We start from the raw sequence: 12879 nt of genomic DNA on the forward strand, positions 1-12879 counted from the left end.
TTCTTGCAATTTTGTGAGCCTCTTGGCTTGCACTGGAACACATCATAAGTGTAAACAAATACCACATCCGCAACATGAGCAGAAAAATGACTCCCAACTCCAAGTGAATCACTGGTGCCAACCGACGTGTTTAAAAGTAATTGCCTGCTCATTTAGACTTACCCCTGTGCTGTTTTTGCTTTCAAAAACTGTTCAAAACTGTTTAAAAAACAGCCTTAAAAAAATTTCTCCAATGACTTCACCAAACAGATCTTTTGTGCAGGCTCATCACAACTTAAGACTTCACTTTTATTTTTGTGTAAAACAATTAAACTGTCCGTTTAAGTTGAACAAAGGTGGAAATGACAATTAAGCATTGCCGAGTTCCAACAAGGCATTTCTCCTTCTGTGCAGTGCCATTTGGTTACATTACAGGCAACATGAGGGCAATACTGAAAGTCACAAATGAGTAGTGAGGACAAATACCAATTACAAACCCATTCAATGTCTTGAGAGATGAAGCCAAATGTAACACTCCTGAAACAGGAAACAAATCATTGCAATTAGGAAAGCTGGAAAAAAAAACTGGGGACACCCAGGACCAGGGATAGGAAGCACTTGAAAAGAAGAAAGTTGATTAAGGAAAGGGGTTCAATATTGTAACATAGCTTAGCTGGGATAGAAACCATCAGATGCTGGAGACCCAGGGATCGAGAAAGAGGATCCTCTGGCCTAGAAAATACAAGGACAGGGGTGCTGCTGGCTCTAGAAGTCCTCCACAGTAACTCCATCAGGACAGCAGCTGAAACAGCACCCACAAGCCGTCTGCTTCTACTGGAGCAATCAAAGGTTTTTGAATCAATTGTTTAAAAAAACTTTACACTACATCAAAATCACTCAAGTAACACTGGCATAGGAACAGAATGAGACACCATGCCCCCCCAAGGACCATCTTCAGGGCATTCACTGTTTGGATACAGTTCCCAAAACAGCTCAACCAGCTAGAAAGGTTTTAAGTGGACTTTTTAAAAGTCGAATCTCGGTACCTGTCAGGACCAGGCTATTAACACTCAGTAGGCAACACCATATGAACCACATGAAAATCACACCTTGCCCTCGCACCAATGGGTCAATTTTCAGTTCAAATGGAGTTCCTAATATTTTGTTAAGCAAGTGTATGAGTTTAAAAACAATTAACAGCACTGAAATAAAGGTGCATACAAGCACTTAGCATCTCTTACCAGTGCATCACAATTAGTCTACTGACCAACCTTCAAAAGATAAGGAAATGAGGGCTTCCACACTGTACTGCAACTTGATAGTCTTTTATTTGCAATGTTCTTTATCTTTTCCAGTTTCTGATGTGAAAAGAGGCATTAATCTTTTTAATTAAATACTTAATAAAGCAAAAAAGTATTTACAAATTTCAATTAAACTGTAATCAATGAATTCAGGTGGATAATTACAAGCACCTTCCGGTAACTCAGGGAGGGAAAAAAAATTATAAATACAGGAAAATCTGCCACGTTGCCTTTTTTTAAAGGAGGGAAAAAAAGCACAGGAAGGAAATAAAACATTTCATGGCATTACATTTTCTTTTATTTCTGGAAAACAAGAAAAATAAAACATGAGGAAAAAAAATTAATATATTTACAGAACGGTCATGAAATATTTCCACTTTACACCAGCAGAAATGTCTCAAGCTTCTGTACTGTTTATTTTTAAGATTTACTTCTATATATCTTCAAGTTTTTTTTAACAATGATTCTCTGTATCTTTAAAATCCACTACAGGCTTGTTCAAGGCTGTTGAGCCCCCTGCCCCCCTCCCCCCTGCCCATTTGTTAAGTGTAGGCGGAAAAAAAAAACAAAAGGGGCAGTTGTGAGAAAGGATAGTGGGCGGAGCCTCCTGGCAAATCACATGTCCAGTCCTGTCTCAGCCACGCCCACAATTACGCTGTCACATGGAATCCAAGTTCCTGCTTCTCCAGGCGCATTCCCATCTCCTTCCTGGAAAGTCCCAGCAACATCGACTGTCCCCTTCCCCTTTTTTTGCATTTTTAATTTTCCTTTATATTAAAAAAACGCACTCCAATCATCCTACACCTAAAAAAAATATAATAACCACCTACATAAGTATTAGAGCGCCACATATACTGAAAAGAGCAGCCTTAGTTGATTCGATTTCTGTTCAGGATTTTATCAGACATAATGAAATGTCGAGATGCTTTAAAACAAAAGATAAAACTCTTGATACACTGAAGGAATTGCACCCCCACAGTCTGTTTTGTCATCCTCTTTAAATTGTTTTCATTTTATTTTGTTTGTTAAAGACATTCGCCAGAAAAAAAAAACTAAAAAAATTAAATGATCGTATGCCGATCTATTGGATCTCTCCAGCTGTCCAATTTGTGCCGGAGAAGGATTGTTTCTTCACCAAACTGTTAATGTAAGCCACTTTTGAAAAAGTCCTCTGCCTCTCCCTCTTGCCCTGCTCCGGCCCTCCTACTCTGCAGAGGGCGCCAGGGAGCCTAGCTGTTGTCAGACTCGTCCTCAGCCTCACGGAGCCATGTGAAGAAGGCAGTGACGGACTTGAGAGCAACACCCTTGCCCAGCTGCTCCGCTGGGTCTTTACTCGACTCCCACTTGTAGAAGGCCTCCTCCTTTATTACGTCTTCATCATACAACGTGTCAAAGAACATCCGCAGCAGATCTGAAAGGGGGAAAGACCCGATATCAGAAACTGGGTTTAAAACGGTGACACCCCCACTTTCCACAGAGAAAACTGCTGCCTCTTTACAAGGAAAAGAAAAAAGAACACCATGAGGGTGCAAAATGGAGTAGAACCCAGAACTGTTCAACCTATAAAGCAAATTCGCCCTTCAATTTGCGGACATTCAGCATGTCAGCTATTGCTTAAAAGAAATGAGAAACTCATTACTTGCAGCCTAATGTGTGCCATAAGGACAACATTATCCAATCTGCAGCAAACTCCTGTGATCACATCCTGGCCCAGTTTGGAAGAACATTGGGATGAAACTGTTGGCATCAAGGGGCAATACTGTCCTTTAGTTAGTCCACAGTTACCTTGCCATGTTACTTTGTATCCAACAGGTGTTGGGGGCAGAGAATTTGAATATCTCCATAAAGGTAGTCGGTCTTTTCTGCTTCTAGCTGCCAGTTTTTGCACTATTTTAGATGGGAGGGCTTGGGAGAAACAGACTGAAGACAGACACAGAACAACCTTCCCCAAACCCCCCCAACACTCACTCGCTGGCTGCTCCAGCTTCACCATCAAGGCCTGGAGCGCATAGAGAGCCTGCAGCTCCTTCTGCTCGTCTGTGAGGTACTTCTGCAGCAGCTTGGCTCTCTGCGTGATCTGCTCAGTATCCACTTTGTACGGGTTCTCATCTGTGAAGGGAGAAGAGGAGCCATTAAAACTGCACTCTTCAAATGCGACCTCCATTAACTCTAAAATCTAGCTCTCAGTGCATGTACAGGCTGCAGTTCCAACAGACTGCTTCAACAGAAGTCACAACAAAACTGAGCTACAGTCTGATAAAGCCTGACTCGCAAAGCCCAAAAACCTCTGTGAAAATTAATAAGGTTTGGGGAAGCAGGCCACATCTTTAACTGCTTTTACTGTGAAACAGGTGTGCAGGACTAATGTTAACTTAGTCACCCACTCACTGACCACTCAGGCCACAGATGTCAAGTCACACTGCTCTTGAGACATAAAGAAGGAGTATTGTATTATTCATGCTTTAGGCCTGTACAGCCATTTTAACTTTTCAAACATCTAAGTAGATACTCACAGATGATGGCTGACTGACACACTGATGTCATCACTGCTCTGATGAACATGTTGGAAGAAACTTGCTGCTCATCCAGATTAGCCTGTACAAAGAGAAAAGAGGCTGATTTCACAATAGGAGAAAAAGGCTCTCCGATGCAATACCCTAGCCTGGATTATATTGATTACTTAGAATCGAACAACAGATAAGATCCTCCATGGCTTGATCTCAACTCTCAGATTGATGAGGTGAATTCCTGCCTATTATGGGAGAAGGTGTCTGTACATCTGAGCTGGTGTTAACTAGCTACCAAATTACTGACACTGAAGTATGACTGAGTCCCGTTTGGGGAAAAATAAGTTTTATACTCTACTCAATTTTCAATGTGTACTTGATGTTCTCTATTTCACGATGACCTGTGCTGTGTTAGCCTGGGGTCAGGGTTTCACCAGGAGTACTGGGAAGCTGCACTGTACACCGGTAGCCCCAATATGAAGGCAACATGAAAGCTTGTATGTGTGCAGACAGCTTTATGGCAGGTTTTTTCAACTCAGCTTCACACACCTCAACCCAGTCATAAATTCTTTGGTTGTCCGCCTTCTCCTTAATCAGCCTCTCCAGCTGTCGGCACAGCTCCTCTGAAGTCAGCTCCTTTTTGCTCATCTTCTCAGAGTCGTCTCCCAAAGTGAATTCCACTTTCTGGAAAGAGAAGGATGTAGACCTCTAAGTAAGAAGATAGCAGGATATTTCCAATGAATGTGCATCTTTGAGACATTCTCACACACACACTCGCTGCATTTTATTGCATTGACACAAACCAGGAAGAAAGATATACCCTGACAGCAGGATGAGTGATATAAAAACCAGGCCTATGTTCAGGTACATACTCTATTGGAAAGAAATGGTCTCCCTCTCACCTTTTCCGTTACAAACTTATTGACGTCCTCATCCTCTGGCAGAAAGTCCTTCCAGCTTAGCCCTGCTTCTCTCCAGAGAGCTCCGGCTTTTTTATGGCTCTGAGTGGGGAGACGAGACATTAGTAAAAGAACCCGCCAGATAATTTGGCAGGGTTGGGTGTCAGCGTCCATCCCTGCTGTGAATTTGAACTCTGATCTTCATTCACATGCAGAGGCACACCAAAATCAACATACTACTGCACTCACCATTTCTTTGCACAGCAAGGACAAGATCTCAACTAACAAGAGTCCAGCCTTCCCAAGGGGAACAAGAGGCTTCGATACTTCTCTATAAGAAACAAAGACAAGGTCAGTCTTCTGGTTAGGAGAAGCAGCAGTTAAGGAAAAGGGCTTATTTTTAAGCTCTGGCTCTGCTACAGTCTCTCTGTAATCTCCCTCATTAAGATAGTGAACCTTAATAGTGATATAATGAAACCAAGGTCCTATTATCAATGACAACAGCACTGGCACGCTCTGATGGAAATTCCTGGTTATCAACTTGGAATGTCTGCTACACGAGTAGCAGAGATTAATGTTCCAAGTTGCTGGGACTTCATCTTTTCATGTTAATATATATTTTCTGAAAAAGCCCTATTATAACAGCACAGCTCATTTTGGATCTGCGTGCAGGACCAAGTGTTCTAAGACTCACTTGAAAAGCAGGTCCATGGGAATGCCCCCCTCATGCAGCATGGGGGTGATGATCTCAGCCAGGTATAACCAGATGTGTGGGATATCAATAGCCATGTCCTCTGCCACTTCCAGGATCTCCTGCAGTCTAAAGACAAAACTTGCAAGTTCACAACTGTCCCACAACAAAAGGAATAACCCACAACTGTCCCACAGAAGTAGCCTGCAGATTCTAGAGCTCTTTCGTACAGGCCTATGCATGCATTCACACATCTTTATTTAAGGAAATAGGTTAAAATCAAACTTAAATTAATAGAAACCACTTGTCCCAATACCTGTTAGTGGCTATCTGAACGAGGATGTGGTTAAATTGTCTCCAACTGCTTACCCAAGCAAACGTCCACTGTGGAAGGCTCACTGGGAGTGGGTTTGGAAAAGCAGAAAGGCAAGAGGAAAAGAGATAGCATGGCATGAAACGGGCCTTACCCCTTGAAGTACTGCTCAATGGGCATGGTCCCTGCCTTGACCAACTGGTACAGCAGCAGACCCATGTGCTCCCGTGCAATGGTGCTGCGCTCCAGCGTCGACTCAATGCCATTCCGCACAAAAATGAAGAGCAAGGATACCGAGTTCATTTCCTGGACACACTGCACAGCTTCCTGTGAAGGAGGAAGAGAGGTGTTCAAAATAAGGAACTCTCACCCTCTACATGCCCAAAAGTGCCTTCAGCACAGTCTGAGACAAAAATCACCTTCTTACAAAGCTTTAAAGCTTACTGATATTTAGTAACCCCTTGATCACATGGCAAAGTAAAGGTTGTCCAATCCATCCTATAGAACATTAAACTTTTCCATTTCTAAACAGTGGGGCTCATGCTGCATGTTTTTGGGCTACCAACTTCCACACACCCAGTGACACCACCCCTGTCCCACCTTCATGTCGTTGATGTGCAGATACTCCTCAATGATAGCCTTCGATTTCTTTTCCAGCTCGTCCTCGCTGAGTGCGGGCTTGGCAGGCGCAGGCGCAGGGGCAGAAGCGGGCTCCCTTTTCACTGCAACCAGAAAGAAATGTACTTGTTGACAAGCCATTGAAGAGGAACGCAGGCTTCAAGGTTTCTTAGCTGCTGCCAATACCAGAAGCAAAAGCAATTTTTCCTCACATTCCTATACTGAACAAGCCTGGTCACCATGTCTATAAAGATGTGCATTTTCTTATATACAGGTACTTTTGAATATATTATAAATAGCACCGATAGCATCCTCTTCACCTTCCTCAAATACTTGCCAGTGCCCAGAGGAGCAGAAAAGGGTTAGGTTACGGTTAGCCCCCCCCCGTCTCTCACCGCTCTCCTTGCTCCTGGCCCTCTCCCGGCTGCCCCGGTCCCGGTCGTCTGTCATGCTGGCGACTCTGCGCAAGGGGTCAGCAGGGCCGCGGTGCTCCCTCTCCCGGCTGCGGTCCTCTGTCTCTTTGCTGTAACTCCTCTTGGTGATGGGGGGTCTGTTCCTGTCACCCCTCTCGGACGCCTTCTCCCTGTCGCTCTCGCGGCGGTCGAACCGATCCCGATCCCGCTCCCCGCGTTCGAAGCGTTCCGAGCGGTCGAACCTGTCGCTGCGCTCCCCGCGGTCTCTACTGGAGCTGCTCCTGAGCAAGAGGGAGGGAGAGAGGGTCAGTGAAGATGTTGAGGGAGGAACGGAATAATACAGTCTTATCTTGGACAAGAAGGTGGTCTCACCTCTGAGGAACTCTTCTCGATTCGTTGTCTCCAGACACCGTGCCCGAAGGCATCGAAGACTGCTGTAAAGCTGAAAATCGGTTCAGTGTACTGGTAGCAGGACGTCCTGTGTCGGAAGCTGTGTAGGCAGGAATTGCAGTCAACAAGAACCATCAGAATTACAAAACACTGGTATGACTTTTCCCAAACCCCTTTCTGAATTCCGATAATCTGAATTCTTGTAAAATGTTTCTAAAATTACTTTTAGACATAGCTAGAACAAGAGCACCTTATATAATTTCTTTACACGTATAACTTTTAAGTATAAAGCTAATTCTACACTACCTTAAGAGAAAATGCAATTAACATTATATGAATCTAACGATCTAATACTGATGGAGCAGCACTGCTCTAGGGGTCTACTTACATTGCTCAGCAGGCTTGGACCCAGAGCCTCCGCTGCTGCCTTTGCCCCAGCTCAGTCTGCCCCCTGGAGCCAGCAGCTGGTTATTGAAGTCCATTGCTCCAGGCTACATAATATTGGGGAAGTACAGAAGGGTAAGAACAGGTGATGCAAACAAGCCTCAGTCACCCACATCTACTCTGGAGGATTAATCGACAAATGTCCCTGCGTTTGCTGGCTTTCCACAAAATACAACACTGCTACGCTTTTGTACGTTCCTGAAATCAAATTATTCAAAGGCTACAGATTTTATATCATACCGGTGGCCTGATCCTTTTGTTTGACAGCTTCTGGAAAGGGGCAATAAGGCCAGGCCACTCTCGGCGACTCTTGTAAATGCTCTCTATAGTTGGGAACTCTACAGAACTGGAATGGGACCCAGGTCAAAACAGCCAAATGTGCGCCTGTGCTCTTTTCAAAGTGGGATTCGTTCAGCAGAGCGGAAGCTGACAAACTGCCCCTCAGTACCTCATCTCCATCACAAGAGGTCAGTGGCCCAGACACTGTGGCACTAACAAGAGATCATCACTGGAGCAGCCCCAGATTCAAGCACCGCACATGCTAGAGTGTTACAGCGCGCGCCGGTGGCTCACCTTGGTAATCTTGCTGAGCCGGCTGGTGTCGATGGGCCTGTTCTTGGAGATGGGGACAGTGTTCCAGCCCTCATCCTGCGGCTGGGCGCTGCGTCCTGCTGGAGGAAGGGGGAAGGAAGAGATGGGCAAGCTCAGAAATCAAATCGCACTTGAATTTCTACTAACAATACACCAAGTTTTACAAAATCTTAACGAAAAAAAACTCAATTGAAGCTTTGCTGAATAAATTGAAAATGTAAAGCTTTAGGCTGACGTGAACATAAGTAAAGGTGTCAGCTTCTATTTCTGACATTTTAGTTACTACTGAAACCATCACAATCTAAGGACTGGCAAATCAAAGCTTTGTACTATAAGCAAGACTGCCTACCCACTGTGTTAAACCACCTTTTCATTTACTTTCCTGTACCAAAAACCAATGTAAGAAAACACCTGTAGGAGGTAGTAACAAACCTGAGGGTGAACCATCTGTTACAGTTTCTGTTCTGGTAACAACAGAAAAAACCCCAGAGTCTCATACACCGTATGAAGCTCACATTAATGCAGAAAGGGGGCAGTCAGCCCTCATTGGAAAGTATGGATACATGACTGTGCTCCTGTGGAGCTAAGGGGTCCCCACCACCCACCTGATGGATGTGGCCCCCCAGGGCCCCCGCGGCGGCTGTCCTTCTTGGACATGAGCTGCTGCTGGACTTTTATCTGCTCACGGTGCTCCTCCAACTCCGCCTCCTTGTGGATCTGGTCGATCGTCTTGGGCCCCTGGTCTCCTCTCCTGGGCACCCAGTTATTCTGGGCAGAAAAACACGTAAGGGTAAGAGAGCAGAATACATAACACTGACAAGCAATGCAAAACAAAACAGAATGAGAAGGTAATATGCAGGGAAACTTCCCATTTCTTGAGGGATATATGCACAAGCTCAAGTGAGCAATGAGGGAGGAAGGATTGTTCTGAAGCACAAGTGACCAAGAATGGCAGCCTTCCTCAGGTGCAACCTGACAGAAGCAGCAAAGCCCAGAAATCCATCTGCCTCTACAGCCTTTCATTCCCAACCAGTGATTCAGAAGACAGAAAAGGCAACTGAAACTGCTGCCTTCCTGCGTTCACTTTGTAGCAAAAAAAAATCAACAGTGCAAGCCCTACAGCCTCTTCCTGATTAGATAAAAGATAAGTCATTAACAAGCCAATAAATGCTTTAACAGCTGAAGCAGAAGATAGCGGTATTTTAACAAAACATGATGATGTAAAGGCACCACAATGGTAGTCTTCCTGAGTAAGGTGGTAATGGAAAATGAGAAAAGTTACCACCAGTTAATTGACAAAAACTTGGACTAAAACTGAATTAACTTCAAATAATACAGTAAAAACATAGGTGCAAACATTTTTATACCACACTGACCATGATCGGCTTTCTTTGCTGGAGCTGTGGCTTTTTGATTGATGGGAGGGGGGGGAGAAAACGAGCACAAAGAAGGGAATGTGGAGCAGTTACCCTTCTCAAGTCCAGGACATCCTGTAGCATGAACCGGATTCGGGAAGATGTCTTCCGCTCCTTGATGATCTTCTCCATCTGGTTGAAGTACTGATCCATGCGGGGCTGAGAAGAGAAGAGAGAGTCAACGAGGTTCATGGTCAGCAGCATCCCAGTCTTTTTAGAAGTGAGTGAGATTGCCTGGATGGACACAGCAATGTGTTCCAAGTACTGATTTGAAATGTCTTAAAGCACATCACTAAAGGCATACAGACAGGCACCCAGCAATTCACAGGGGTGGCTGCTTTGCAGAAAGCCAGGAGAACCCTGGCTGACTACCAGAGCAGCACTTTGCCACCCGTGGGAATCCTGCTTGCAGTCGGCCTCCCGATATTAACAAGCCTAAAATGGATCTGGCCCTTTCTCAAAAGGAATACAGTGAGCTTCAGACTGTTACAGATAGCATCCCGGAGGTTTAATCGCTGCAAATACCTTGGCCTTCTCAAAATCGAGGTCCTTGCCAATGGTAGAGAGAAGGCGGCACAGGCACTCCAGCGACTCCTCGTCGTGGTTCTTCAGTAGCTTGACGATGCAGTCGTGCATGATGGGCTCCGTCAGCATCTTCAGCTTGAACAGCTCCCCGATGAACTTGATGTTGCCCAGTGACCGCCGCCGAGCCTTGTCCTTGGCATCATCCAGCTCCTCGCGCAGATGCTGCCTCTCCTCCTGCACACACAAAAACATTAAGGACATTCTCAGTGACCGAGCCTCAACTACCACCTAGAACTACAATTTCCTCTGGGCCGGGGTGGTGTGTGGAGCAACAATCAATATAGACACTGAACACATCATTTCTCCTTCAATCTTTCAACAAGCCTTGATATCACACTGGTGAATTGATAACATCAAATCAGAACAGTTTACCACTGGAAATAATCAATTTCTCTAGATGCACTGCTGCTAGCTGGTCTAAAAGCCTGAAGTGGCTTTAGCTTTACCGCTTGGACTTGTCAGATAAGAAGCAGTTTTACTGTATCAAGTGTATCCTTAATTTAAGTCTTTCCAAATACAGTATGAACGGTTTGAAACCCTTCTGACATGGTTGACTGACCAAGTTACACTGGTTCTCAAACTGAACATGTCTGCAACACAGACCTGACAAGTGTTTTGTCCCTGGTCCCACAGATGGGCACCAGTCTCTGACAGGACCTTACAGACTAGGCCAGAGAGGCACAGTTATATTAGGTGAAGTCAAGACTTTTTTCTTCCGTTTTGTTTTTAGCCTCAGCAAAAAGGAAAAAAGGGTGAGAAACACTGCTCCAGAAATGAGAACTTCCCTGGCTTCCCTCTGCCAGGCTTTTCATCACACCTGAAAGCCTCTCAGTAGGAATGCGTGTTGAGAACTGCACCCTGCCGAACAGCCAAACACATCCAGCCAGTCCTTGCAGAGCACGGCTGTACCTCAGCAAGACAATGGCCAATTAGACAAAGCAACTAATCGTGTCTGGAAAAAAACCATTTCATTACACACTTCCACAACACACCTGTTCACAGGTGTGCAATTACAATAGGTCAGCAAGCACCAACATGCCTGAGTAAAAAGCAGATTAAAACCCATCATAAAAGCAAGCATATCGCTTAACCTCAGAAGAGAAAGAGCGATTCCTTCTCAATTAATAACATCTGCGAAATTTCAGCGTTTTTGTCGACAAACCATTGAATGGCATTCCTGCCAGCCTCACTATAGCCTCATATTTTCTGTGGTTATAATGTACCTTCACTCTTCTCATTTTAGTTCTCTTTTGCAAAGTATCTTTAGTGTCAGATTGAGTAATTTAGGATATAAAAAAGGGTACAGAATACTTTTCCCTATTTTTTCTGAACAGTAGAAATTAAGGGAACAGTAAAAGACTGCATTTAAAGGGAGGAACATCCCATGAGACGTGTGGTGATGGAGCTCTGTATTCAGAACAAGCTCTCCAAGTCAGCAGACTGTACAGCTTGGCAAATCAACAGGAAAGTTTTTACACTGATCTTGAACAATTTGCCAGTTCAAAGCACTGCAAGGAGGCATGTGCTGGGTGAGCCTGGTATGAGACAATGAGACATACAGCCATGAGAACTAAATTATGCCATTTATCTTCACAGGACAAGCTTTTTTCACCATCCTGTTAGTAAGCTATCTGTGCATCAAATGAGGCAACCAACTGAAACACTGCCCTCCCGAGATTACTTACCCCTGAAGCTGCATCCAGTTCCTTCTGCTTCTTCTCGAAGACTTCATCATCGTCTTTGTCCTTTTCAAACTCTTTCTGGCAGCGGTTCAGCAGCAGCTTGCGGAAATTCACAGTCGCCTGTGGCTTGTCAGCTGTGGGGACTTTCAGCTGGAGGGAGAGGTGAAAGAATGAAACTAGATGAAAAGGATGAACTTGAAGTACTGCCTCTCCCCCCATCAAGCATCCGTACATCAGAAAGCTACTTACACCTGGTAAGGTCATGGTGACCTGGAGTGTAGAAGGCGATTCTACACCCTCAACGGGGGTGCCAATTAACCTGGTCGGCATGTCTTTGTGGTCTGAGAGGACATCAGAGCACCACGAGCCGTTACAGCAATAGCAATATCTCTTGTCTGCCTCCTCAAGTCTCTAACCCCCAACCCAGGCAAAAAGGTACAAATGAACAGTCAACTCAGCCTGGGAGATGAATGCACCCTCTGGCATGAAGACCGTGACTGAATCAAAAAAGACCTACTGGCTAAATTCAACAATATTGGGAAGACTAGACGTCAAGAACAAAATGAACCAAAAGGTTTTAAAGCACTTCTGAAACCTTGCAGGCCTGTACTGTAATTAGCACCGATTTGTGTGGCTCCTCAGTTCCTCATCTCCATCAGTAGAGATCAGTGGCCCAGACACTATGGCACTAAACAACAGATCATCAGTAGAGCAGCACTAGGAGCTATTACCCTACACAAGCATGCCCCCCCAGGCCACTTTTCCCTTCACTCACCGCAATAAGGCAGCGGCACATGTTGGCATATGCAACAGAGAAGTTGGGCTCAGAGATGGCCTTCTCGAAGATCAGGTCAATCACACCCTTGAGGCGCTCCTCTGTGTCAATGGTCAGCTCTGTCACCTGCTTCATCAGCTGCTGGAACATCTGGGGAGTCAGCTTATTCAGGATACTGCGCACCCTGCGGAACAGCTCCTGAGAGGGAGAAGTAGCAAAGACAGAGGACAAAGGGTGAGGGGGGGGGCAAGGAGCAAAACAACCTATTTTGAGCTA

General features: G+C 45.0%; 1 protein-coding gene and 2 non-coding genes across 11 annotated transcripts in view; all 3 read right to left on the minus strand.

Moving 5' to 3' along the window:
• Nucleotides 1-1288: 1288 nt before the first annotated feature.
• Nucleotides 1289-12879, minus strand: part of eif4g1a (eukaryotic translation initiation factor 4 gamma, 1a) — a 55907-nt gene continuing 44316 nt past the window's right edge. For 6 of the 9 annotated variants that reach the window (XM_088912781.1, XM_088912780.1, XM_088912779.1 and 3 more), the window contains 18 exons: nt 12604-12801; nt 11832-11978; nt 10087-10320; nt 9616-9720; nt 8752-8914; nt 8129-8226; nt 7500-7602; nt 7094-7211; nt 6704-7002; nt 6291-6412; nt 5845-6017; nt 5381-5506; nt 4936-5017; nt 4690-4788; nt 4337-4471; nt 3794-3875; nt 3249-3389; nt 1289-2691 (listed from right to left, as the gene is read on the minus strand). In XM_088912781.1, the coding sequence (XP_088768907.1) occupies nt 2510-2691; nt 3249-3389; nt 3794-3875; nt 4337-4471; nt 4690-4788; nt 4936-5017; nt 5381-5506; nt 5845-6017; nt 6291-6412; nt 6704-7002; nt 7094-7211; nt 7500-7602; nt 8129-8226; nt 8752-8914; nt 9616-9720; nt 10087-10320; nt 11832-11978; nt 12604-12801 (2607 nt within the window). In that variant the 3' untranslated portion in view covers nt 1289-2509. The remainder of the gene's footprint in view (nt 2692-3248; nt 3390-3793; nt 3876-4336; nt 4472-4689; nt 4789-4935; nt 5018-5380; nt 5507-5844; nt 6018-6290; nt 6413-6703; nt 7003-7093; nt 7212-7499; nt 7603-8128; nt 8227-8751; nt 8915-9615; nt 9721-10086; nt 10321-11831; nt 11979-12603; nt 12802-12879) is intronic. The other 3 variants (XM_088912784.1, XM_088912783.1, XM_088912778.1) reach the window with 1 other exon arrangement.
• Nucleotides 7993-8069, minus strand: LOC148836628 (small nucleolar RNA SNORD66). The gene has a single exon (XR_016091033.1). It is a non-coding gene; the product is annotated as a small nucleolar RNA SNORD66 (small nucleolar RNA).
• Nucleotides 12463-12540, minus strand: LOC148836629 (small nucleolar RNA SNORD66). The gene has a single exon (XR_016091034.1). It is a non-coding gene; the product is annotated as a small nucleolar RNA SNORD66 (small nucleolar RNA).

This window comes from Atractosteus spatula, chromosome 4 (assembly GCF_055471065.1).
Source record: "Atractosteus spatula isolate fAtrSpa1 chromosome 4, fAtrSpa1.hap1, whole genome shotgun sequence".
Taxonomy (NCBI): domain Eukaryota; kingdom Metazoa; phylum Chordata; class Actinopteri; order Semionotiformes; family Lepisosteidae; genus Atractosteus; species Atractosteus spatula.